The sequence below is a fragment of the Drosophila willistoni genome, assembly GCF_018902025.1.
Source record: "Drosophila willistoni isolate 14030-0811.24 chromosome XL unlocalized genomic scaffold, UCI_dwil_1.1 Seg141, whole genome shotgun sequence".
Taxonomy (NCBI): Eukaryota; Metazoa; Arthropoda; class Insecta; order Diptera; family Drosophilidae; genus Drosophila; species Drosophila willistoni.
Genome location: NW_025814052.1, coordinates 14712788 through 14724468, shown reverse-complemented (window position 1 = coordinate 14724468; position 11681 = coordinate 14712788). Strand labels below are relative to the sequence as shown.

At 37.9% G+C, this 11681-nt stretch overlaps 1 protein-coding gene across 2 annotated transcripts; it reads left to right on the top strand.

Annotated features, from left to right (window-relative positions):
* Positions 1 to 7281: 7281 nt before the first annotated feature.
* Positions 7282 to 10987, top strand: LOC6638103 (hypoxia up-regulated protein 1). Of its 2 annotated transcripts, none has more exons than XM_002061120.4 (3): positions 7282 to 7435; positions 7721 to 8057; positions 8277 to 10987. In XM_002061120.4, exons 2-3 carry the CDS (start codon positions 7723 to 7725, stop codon positions 10765 to 10767), a joined length of 2826 nt encoding a protein of 941 aa, XP_002061156.2. In that variant the 5' UTR covers positions 7282 to 7435; positions 7721 to 7722; the 3' UTR covers positions 10768 to 10987. The 2 variants fall into 2 exon arrangements, with proteins under 2 accessions (XP_002061156.2, XP_046867231.1); XM_047011275.1 differs by having other exon boundaries at positions 7286 to 7332.
* The last annotated feature ends 694 nt before the right edge of the window (positions 10988 to 11681 follow it).

Genomic DNA, 11681 nt, shown 5'->3' with positions numbered 1-11681 from the left:
ATATATAAATTTAATGTGTTTGTTTTTGTACAACAACATTCCAAAAATTAGAAGAAAATACAGAAAATCAAAGTCAACAGAAAAGAAAGTTAAACAAGATCAAGAAACCATTATCCAAGAAATTGTAGTTCCTGCAATCCAAACTGAATCGTTGTTCTTTTTAGTTTTTAGATCGTTAACTCTTTAAAAACAAAAACAAAAAACTAAACTAAACTAAACTAAACCGTTCTCCTAGTCAAAACGGAAATCGGAAATCGCTAGCGAAAAACAAAGAGAACAAACAAACAAGAAGAAGGAAGAGGAGAAGGCGGCGAATGCAACCAAATACACCGAATCGGTTCTTTATTTCTGATTTCTCATCTGAAGATAATATTTAAAACCGTTTTAGCAAAGTTTTTTTTACGTTATGTTTTACTCTGAAAATTAAGCAAGTTATTATTATAGTTACTTTATTTTTTTTTTTTTCAATTTATCGAATTTGAAATATATGTTTTTTATTTTAGCATCTTTTTAAGGGCTATGAAAATTGTTTCGCTTTATTTTTTGGCCAATCATTTTTGAAATGAAAAGGTTTTTGAATTTTCCAACGAATTTCAATCTCTATACTTTTTCTACTCTTCTTTTTTTCCATTTCCGATATCGGATTTATCTAACGGTTGCATTTTCCGAAAAGAAAACACACAAAATTAGGCAAAAAAAAAGCAAAAGGTTTCATTTTTCTATGCTTGAAGAAGGAAAAAACAAAAATGTTTACATTTATTTAAATAAGTAAAGTTGTTTTTTTTTAAATGTTTTTCTTCTTTCCATTAGGCTCATTATTTGCTGCACTCTACAACAAAATGAAAATCTAAAACAAAACATGAAGAAAATCACAAAAAACTAAAAATTAATAGCAATTTATAAAATGGACAAAAATATACACAAAAAAAGTGCAATTAGAATTTTTAAAAACAAGCAACAACAAAAAAAAAAAAACCAACAAAAGTGCATTCAAAAAATATTAAAAAAAAAACCGAAATTGGGGAAAAACTATTAATGAAAGAAAGAAAAAAGAAAAGCAACATGAAACAATTTTTCTTCGAAAAAAATGGCTGTGATAGAATTTTAAGTTTGGCTTAAGAAAAACAAAATAAAAACAAAAAAAAACAAAACAAGAAAATGAAGAAAGAAAAAAAAAACAAAACATTAACAACAAATATAAGCAAATTAGAAGGAAGAGAGAGAAAAAAAATAAATAAAAAATCAACTTAGTCTATATATATATACACATACATACATGTATTGCATAAACAAACACTCACACACACATACACATACACACATATGTATATATTTATGTTATATGTGAAACATGAAAACAACGACGGGGGGTAGAAGAAGGAGAAAGGATATGCCAGATCAAATTTGCATCTTCCTTCTTTCTCCTATTCTCCTCTTCTGTTGTAAAAACTTTCGCTAATTTGTTGCATATTTTGTTTAAAGTTTTCGTTTTTACGCCAAAATACTTCAACTATAAACAAAACACAAACGAAAACTAAAAAGAAACAAACAAAAAGAAAACGAAAAACATGGACCTTTCATATTTTTATATTATAATTATGACTACTACTACTATTATTATTATTATTAATTAATAATTATTAATTATATAATTAAGGTATGGGTGTATTCCAAAGAATGTCTTGCATTACAATTCATCCCAACTTTTGTTTTCCCCTCCTTTTTTTTTTTGTTTTTTGTTCAACTCTCTTTAGTTTATGGTACAAGACGACATTAGCTGTTCCTGCAGGATATATATATATATAGTCTCTGCTTTGATCTGTTTAGATCAAGTTAAACGCTCGTTCGATCTTTTCCTGTCTTTGTATCTCAAATCGCAAGTCGGAAGTGAATCCAAGTACCAAGAAATAAAATATATAACCCCGATTAGCCCTCATTACCAGCTATATACATACGAACACACACAGACACACACACACACACACACACACACACACACATACGTTGTGTATTTACTCAACTATAATTATGTACTTTATTTTTGTTTTTTAAGTATTTCGTTTCAAGTTTTGTCTTGACTTTACTATTATATATATACATATATATATATTCTTTATAACTAGAAAAATTATCCCTTTTTTTAGATCTAAAGCAAAAAACAAACAAAAAAAGAAAGAAAATATTACAATTCCATTTCTTTTTAGTTAATATACTTCATTCTTCATTAGGCATGTATAACAAAAACAAAAACAAACAAAAAAACGAAAAAAAAGAAACAAGAAAAATATATATATCTATATAAATCAATTTTGTTTAATTTGATTTTATTTGATTTTGGTTACTATTTTGAGTTTGCTCAAAAGGGCAGAGGGAGGGGGAAGGAGCGAAAGGAAAAGCATATATATTTTGGATCGCATATCGTTTGAACTAATGACTCTCATAAAGTTTTCGAAACATCAAATTTTGAAAACTGTTCTCAAAGGAACAGTTTGGTTTTTGTTTAATATATTTTTTATCTATGATCTCATTTTGTTTAAAAACCACAAAAAAATACAAAAAAAAAAAACCAAAACAAAACAATAACAAATACTGAGCTCCGACTTGGGTCGACTTGGGGTTTGGTTTATGTTGACCTAGCTCAGGGTTTTGCTTTGTTTCTGGGGGTCAAATTTGATTGAAAATGAAATGAACAGAAAACAAATATATACAGATATATAAATGGTTCCGTTGACTGCATTTTGTTTATACCTACATGAATGTACACCTACATATATATATAGATATATATACATACATACATATGTATGTGTGTATATATAGGTATTTATAAGCAAATGCCAAAAAGCCAATGTCGTTCATCGACCGAAAACTAAAAAAAAAGAAGAAAAAACAGCCAAAAAACTGAAAAAAAGCCATCATCAAACAACTTGAACAACTTGCAAAAGTTGTTTGCCTTATATGTCGGTCCATGGATCTGTGACATGACCAAATTCTCTATCTATATGTATATATATATATATGTATATAGGTAGTGCCTAACCTAGGTAACACAGAAGAATGGATCACATCAGATATCGGCCTTTAATCAAAATTCTCGCCTTCCCTTTCCTTTCTTTCTGAGTTACAAACCGATTTCTGATTATGATATGGAAATCATCTGATGATGATAAAGACAGATATAGGTTTAATTTGATTTAACTAGAGCTTTTTTTATTTTGGTTTTGCATTGTTTTCGTCTTTCGTTTTGAGTTGCTAACTGAATAATACCTCTTAATCTATGGACCAGTTTTATAAAACATATAAGTATATATACAGATACATTAAAAACACACCCAAAAAACATATACATACATATACAAATACATATACATACATACATATACATATATACATATATATATATATCGATGATGTAGAGAAATTAAATTGAGTTTTATATTTATGCTACAATATTGTACATATAAATCAAAAAAACAGAAAAAAAAACAAAAAAATGCTTCGATGTCTTTTTTCTTTTTGTTTTGTTTTCCAAGGAAAATGGATAAACAAGAAAATAATATTCGAATTGTAATATGTATAGAAATTTAAGGATACATAAGTGCTTTTTAAATAATGAAATGGAAATGTAACATGGAATATTAATATGTATAATATTGTACGACAAAATACTAACAACAACAACAACAACAACAACATATACACATATATATACACATACATACAAAATAATTATATATATTATATATAATTATATCAAAAAGATTTATTATGAGTTGCTTTTAGTGTGATAAACATTAGCAAAAAAAAAACCAAAAAACCAAGACATAAGAAAACAATACAAAAAAAAAAAAAAACAAATTTGCAAAATAAAATGGTAAGAATTCATTTGATTTGAATTTGTCTTGATTTTTGGAGGGAAGAATGGAAGGATTGATCCCCTTATATAGGATGGATTAAATATACGAATACCCCTAACAGAATGCTTGAGAAAAGCCCCAACATCTATCCCCCCCATCCTTCTTTCCTTTGGCAAGTTTTCTTTTGTCAGTGATCTTGAGGCCAAACTTAAACCGGCAAAACAGAAAATAAAGCCGATAGCCTGAATACCCTACACACAAATGGTTACTTTATTGTAGCGGAGAACTTGGTAAATATCATACTCAACCTGACCTTGAGGCCAATATTGCTTAAGCTCTAGCAAATATGTATTCAGTGGCGGATCATAACGTATACGCACGGTGCGCCAGTTAAAGGACATGCTAATGCTGATTAAGATTATCTATATGCCTGTTATGTCGACTTTAATATACCATTCCATCGTCTGTGTGCATGGTATAAACACATGGAGTCTTTATTTTATTTATGCTCTATTAAAAGTGTCAAAAAAGCTGTAAAAAAAAACAAAACAAAAAGAAACATCTTTGACATTTGGATTTTTCATCGAAGAAGCCAACTAGAAACGCATACAGGTTTTTCAGAACTGGGCCATGGGGCTTCTCCACTCTATGATGGAGAACATTGGAATGGCCCACTGGCAGAGTACTTCTCCCTGCTCAGACCCTTGAGGCGTTCAAAGAGAATGGGTTATGCCTAAAGTTTTGAGGGCTGTAATTCCGACCCCTAAACCTAAGACTTCTATTCGAATCAAAAGTGGTGACAAAATGGAATTTCCGATACAGTTTTTGGAAATTTCGTCGCAGAATGATTGGTTGCAAATATAAATTGTACATTTTTCATTAACGTTTATTGCTTTGTAATGTCGACTTTTGGGTTTTGCCTAGAGATAGAGTTCGCTGTGTTAGTACGCCGAGCCCTGACTGCAAGGGGCAGGCTTGAAAACACTATTACAGCTAAAGACATAGTTAGTTGGACAAGGTGGAGCCGGGATTGAAGCTCCGTAACTGCTAGAGCCGCCATAACTGCTGGAGCCGCCATAGCTTTGAGATGAGCCCAGAATAGGATCCGACATGCGAGCATACCCGTATTTTGGTGCTGAATATGATGGAGCAGCGGGTGCTGGGTAAGCCGGAGCCTTTGGTGCTGAATATGCAGGAGCTGCAGGTGCCGAATATGATGGAGCAGCAGGTGCTGAGTAAGCAGGAGCTGCAGGTGCTGAATAGGCAGGAGCAGCAGGTGCTGAGTAAGCAGGAGCCTTTGGTGCTGAATAGGCAGGAGCGGCAGGTGCTGAATATGATGGAGCAGCAGGTGCTGAATAGGCAGGAGCGGCAGGTGCTGAATAAGCAGGAGCCTTTGGTGCTGAATAAGCAGGAGCGGCAGGTGCTGAATATGATGGAGCAGAAGGTGCTGAATATGATGGAGCAGCTGGTGCTGAATAAGCAGGAGCGGCAGGTGCTGAATATGATGGAGCAGCTGGTGCTGAATAGGAAGGAGCAGCTGGTGCTGAATAAGATTGAGCAGCAGGTGCTGAATAAGATTGAGCAGCAGGTGCTGAATAGGATGGAGCTGCTGGTGCTGAATAGGAAGGAGCAGCAGGTGCGGAATATGATGGAGCAGCAGGTGCTGAATATGATGGAGCAGCAGGTGCTGAATATGATGGAGCAGCAGGTGCTGAATATGATGATGCCTTTGGTGCTGAATACGATTGAGCAGCAGGTGCGGAATACGAAGGAGCTGCAGGTGCTGAATACGATGGTGCCGCCGGTGCTGAATATGATGAAGACTTAGGTGCTGAATACGATGGTGCAGCAGGTGCGGAATAAGATTGAGCAGCAGGTGCGGAATACGATGGAGCTGCAGGTGCTGAATACGATGGAGCAGCAGGTGCTGAGTATGATGGAGCGGCAGGTGCGGAATAAGATTGAGCTGCAGGTGCTGAATACGATGGAGCAGCAGGTGCGGAATAAGATTGAGCAGCAGGTGCAGAATACGATGGAGCAGCAGGAGCGGAGTAGGATGGAGCAGCAGGGGCTGAATATGATGAAGCTTTAGGTGCTGGATAGCTTGCTTGGGAATTGTAAACAACTGGGGCTGCATATGCCTGTGCAGGAATACCCTGAGCTGCGCGTCCAAAACGTTGGTCTGGGTTGTAGAAGTCGGTCTCCGGCGCCACGACGGAATCAAAATCCTGTTCCAACTGCTCGTTACTGGCGGGAGCAGCATTCGCCATTAAGATGGCCATTGCCAAGAATATTACAAGTTGCGATCCGAACATGATGGATAACCGATTGTCAAACTCAAACTGAATGCAAGTTGGGGGCACTCACTCGTCTATATAGGAGAAAAGATCAGCTTGACAAGCAAAATGAAATTGCATTGTTGCATATATTTCCTTGAATCGATTAGTTCTTTGGTTTTTGCTTAATTATAACTTTTTGGTATGTTGCAATTTCCCAAGTGATCTACATTTTTGAAATGCTGACAAACAAAAAAAACGACCAACAAGTGCAAGAAATTGAAGGCAAAATCACAAAGGTCAAATTGAATTGATATGGTATTCGATGCAACAACTCGGTTAAAAGAGTTTGTGCATAAGAAACCATACACAAATTGCATTTAAATATTTGCCAGTTGGCACGAATTAAGTCGAGCAGCGTTCCGCGACAGGTGAAAATGCTGATGCGACTGGCTGCTGAACAAAACATGTGTATGCAATTTATGAGATCAGCAAAATTTGCTAAAAAAAAAAAAAGAAAAAAAACCTCCCACAAACTAAATGAATATGATATTCTAATATTAGGTCAAGTAATTATAACCAGCAGAAGGTTAAAATGCAGGAAAACTTTCTGAAATTTAATTCGAGTGACCGCCAAAAGAGTTTTATCGATTACACTCAGAGCAATTCGATATCATAATTGTGAACTATCGATGCATGGAAAACGCCATCTGGCGAAAACTATCAAAAGGTGTTGTCGTTTTTCCCCGAAAAAAAAGCCAACAAACTGCCAAGTCCCACAAAAAATATCTGTAAACAAAAACTTTTATATTCATAAAAAACTAAACGAAACACAAGAAATTGCTATATTCTTTTGAATGTTTTATTAAAAATTTGGGAATTAAAAAAAAAAAAACTCCAAAATTGGAGTGAGGTTTTTTTTTTTAAGTTTAAAAACATATCCAAGAGATGTAAAAATTTAATAATTACCACTTTTCCTTTGTCAATTGGTAAAATTCGAAATTTCGATTGCTAAATAAGCCACATTTTCCGTTATCCGCAATTTCCAAAGTTGTTCCGCAATCGCTCTTCGAAATAAGCCAGATCTAACCGAAAATAAGCCAGGATGGCAACACTGCTATCAATTCAACACGTCAACGATTTCTTCTTCTTTCCCCTAACACCTGGGCCCATGAGCTGAGCGGCTCATTTGCAAAAAAGTAAGGAATTCATTCGGTATTGAAAAAAGAACTATCAACTAATATTGGAACGTAATAAATAAAAAAAATTTAAAAGAAACCCTCCCCCGAAACCAAAAAACAGGTACGTAAAAGAGCCACAATAACCGAGATTAGTCAGATTGAAAAGTAAAAGGGACACGACATCGAAACCGGTGGCAAACTTCTGCCAGCTGCTTGACTTGAGTCTCTCTTACTCTCTCTCTCTCTCTCTTTCTCTTACACTCTCTGCCTGCCTGCGTTGCAGGAAAAGAAATAAATTTGAGAATGATAAAAGGTTAACGCACTTCTTACTGCTGTCCCCACATCCCACACCCGCCCCCTTGACACCTTCTTCCGTATAGTTTTATCTTTTTCCTTTTTTTTTTAGCAATGAAGCTACCGCCAACGATAATGCAATTATTCGGGGTAATCTTGGCCAGCATTTTTCTAGTGCTGCCAATGGCCCATAGTGCTGCTGTGATGTCTGTTGATCTCGGCACTGAATGGATGAAAGTTGGTGTTGTGTCGCCGGGTGTTCCCATGGAAATTGCCCTAAATCGGGAATCCAAACGTAAGACACCAGCGATTCTTGCGTTCCGCGATGGCGTACGAACAATTGGTGAAGACGCCCAAACGATAGGAATACGTGATCCATCCTCAGCATATGCCTATTTGCTTGATCTGCTCGGCAAGACAATTGATAATCCCATTGTGGACTTGTACAGGTAAGAACAGATATCTTGAGTTTTGGCCACGTCAGTGATAATCATCCAAAAGATACGAAGGCGTTTTTTTTGCTTTTAGTGCATAAATTTAGTGGAAAAAAAATTGCAAATACAATCTTGGACCATTTAAAAAACAAAAATTATCGGAATTGTGGATCAAATATACGTTCATCCATTTAAATAAATCAATTCTGTGACCCCTTTTCGTTTAATTTGCAGAAAACGTTTCCCCTACTACAATATCATTGGCGATCCTGTGCGTAATACTGTGATCTTCAGGAAAAGCGACACTGAGGAATTTTCTGTAGAGGAATTGGTTGGCCAAATGCTGGTGAAGGCTAAAGAATTCGCCCAGGAGTCGACACAGCAACCGATCACAGAATGTGTACTCACGGTGCCCGGTTATTTTGGCCAGGCGGAACGAGAGGCTTTGCTGGCTGCTGCCCAATTGGCACAATTGAAGGTGTTGCAACTGATCAATGATTATGCTGCAGTTGCCCTCAACTATGGAGTGTTCCATCGCGGGGAAATCAATGAAACGGCTCAGTATTATCTATTCTATGACATGGGTGCCTATAAGACATCGGCGGCTGTGGTTAGTTATCAGTTGGTGAAGGATAAACAGACCAAGGAAGTGAATCCAGTTGTTCAAGTCTTGGGTGTCGGCTATGATCGTACATTGGGCGGCCTGGAGGTTCAGTTGCGTTTGCGTGACTATTTGGCAGCTGAGTTCAATGCATTGAAGAAGACCAAAACCGATGTGACCACCAGTCCGCGGGCATTGGCCAAGTTATTCAAAGAGGCGGGACGTCTTAAGAATGTTCTATCGGCCAATAATGATCACTATGCCCAAATTGAGAACTTGCTGGAGGATATTGATTTCCGTCTGCCAGTGTCACGCGAGAAGCTCGAGGAAATTTGTGAAGACATCTGGCCACGTGCCACAAAGCCCTTGGAACAGGCATTGGCCTCCTCGAATTTGGGTCTGGATGTGATCAATCAGGTTATCTTATTTGGCGGTGGAACCCGTGTGCCACGTGTCCAGGAAACGATCAAGCAGCTAATCAAACAAGAATTGGGCAAGAATCTGAACGCTGATGAATCGGCCACTATGGGTGCCGTCTACAAGGCAGCCGATCTCTCCGCTGGCTTCAAGGTGAAGAAGTTCATTGTCAAGGATGCTGTCCTCTATCCCCTTCAAGTGGCCTTCGAACGAGACCCCGGCGATGGAGCCGCGGTTAAGCAGGTTAAGCGTGTTCTCTTCTCCCTGATGAATCCGTATCCCCAGAAAAAGGTAATCACCTTCAATAAGCACACCGATGACTTTGATTTCTATGTGAACTATGGTGATCTGGATCGTTATACTCAGGAGGAGATCAATTCCTTGGGCAGTTTGAATATCACAAAAGTCGAACTGAAAAAGGTGAAGGAATTGCTGGACAAATCGAAGAAGACCCTCGTCGAGAATAAGGGCATAAAGGCATACTTCTATCTGGATGATTCTGGCATATTCCGTTGCACGGGCGTTGAGTACGCCTACGATAAGCAGAAATTGAGCGAGGATGATGATGGCACCGATGACGAGGACAGCACTCTGGCCAAACTGGGTAGCACCATTAGTAAACTGTTTACCAAGGAGAGCGGAACTGGAGGCAGCGGCACTGGCACCGAATCGGAGTCTGAAGGAGCGGAGAAATCGGGAGAATCGGCCGACGCTCAGCCAGAGGGGGCGGAGGCAACTGGGGAGAAGCCAACAGATGCGGAAGCTGGGGATGCCAGCAAGAATGACACTTCGGCTCCAACTTCTGATGGGGCAGCGGTTAAACTTGTGACCGTCAAATCGCCCGTAACTTATACTACGCATTTGCAGATCACTCCGCCTCTGTCTGGTGCTGGCTATGAGAGCTCTGTGGCCAAATTGGCAGCCATCAATAAGGCCGAGGAGCAACGTGTTCGTCTTGAATCCGCTCGCAATGCCCTTGAATCGCACATCATTGAGGTGCAGCAGAAGCTATCGGAGCCATCGTATGCCAAGTGTGCCACTGAGGAGGAGACTGAGAAATTGCTGGCCGAATGCAACACCCTCTCCGATTGGCTTTACGAAGATCTTGATGATCCGCAAGCTGAAATCTATGAGGAGAAATTGACTCAGTTGAAGAAGTTGTCAAATGTCTTTCTGGCTCGCCACTGGGAGCATGAGGAGCGTCCCGAGGCTGTGAAGGCTCTGAAGGGCATGATTGAGGGTGCTGACAAGTTCCTAGTCACCGCACGTAATCTCACCAAGGAGACCAATCCCGAAAAGGATGTCTTCACACAGGTGGAAATCGACACATTATCCAAGGTGATTGATGAGACAAATGTCTGGATAAAGGAGGAGAGCGCTGCCCAAAAGAAATTAAAGCTGAATTCGGAGATTCGTCTTTCTGTTAAGGATATAACCGATAAGATGGGACTCCTCGATCGTGAGGTTAAATATCTGGTTAACAAGATTAAGATCTGGAAGCCAAAGGTGAAGCCAGTTGAGAAGAAAATCAAAGAGAAGAGCACAAATGGAACGGAAACAGACGGAGGTTCTGGCGAGAAGGCATCGGAGGCAGAAGAGCCCAAACTGGATGAGAACGAGAAGGCTGCCAAGCAAGAGGATGGAGAGACTGTTACGCCCACACCCACTCCCACAGAAGATGCAAAAACGCCGCACAGTGAACTTTAAACTTTGATATTCTTTAATAGAGAGAGAGAGAGAGGGAGGACCAAGATTAGATGCTCCTGCTTCTGGAAATGGACTAGAGTAGAGTAGATGCGGCACGTAATGCCTGGCCAGAAGCATTGGTAAGGGCGGGGCGGTCTGTAGTGGGGTTGAAAGCAAAACAAAAATAAAAATAACATAGTCTCTCTAGGTCGGGGGCGGGAAATAGATATGGGAAAAATCACGCAATTTTTGGGGGATATTGATTGAGAGATATAGAAAACGAGACTAATCGGCTAAGCTTTGTTTCCTACCCCCGTTTACCCTCCCTTTCCATTAAGCTCTTCGGCCCTCAAGCATTCCGCGCCAAATTGGTTTGATTTTTTTATACACAAATTATATTAAAATTAGCTAAAAACGGGGTTTAAATTATATAAATAAAAAACAACAACAACGCTACTTTAATCTTAAATAAAATGAAAAAAAAAAAACCTTTAAACAATATAAATATTTTACTTTCGTTTTGTAGTTACCTTTGAATTGTCGATCAAGGATCACAATTTTAAATGTTTCATTATAATATATTTTCTATTCGTAATGGTAGCACATCTACATATCTTAACTCTAAAGACACCAACAAAAAAAAAACAAAAAATATAGTAGTGTATTAAATTAGGTTTATTTTTTATTTTTTACTTATACATTGCGTTTTTATCACATTGTACAAGAGTGAATGCACACACAAACGAGACTAACCAAACGCAAGTAATGACCAAGAGGAATCGTAATGTATTTAAATCATTAAGGTAAGGGTCCACCAATAATTAAAGTATAAAAATTGTATCTCAACATTTAGGAGGATAAAACGATTAAGCGCGCCACTAAAACAAATGTTTGGCAACGCCATAAATACATTACAAATGTTGCGGTTGCCAACA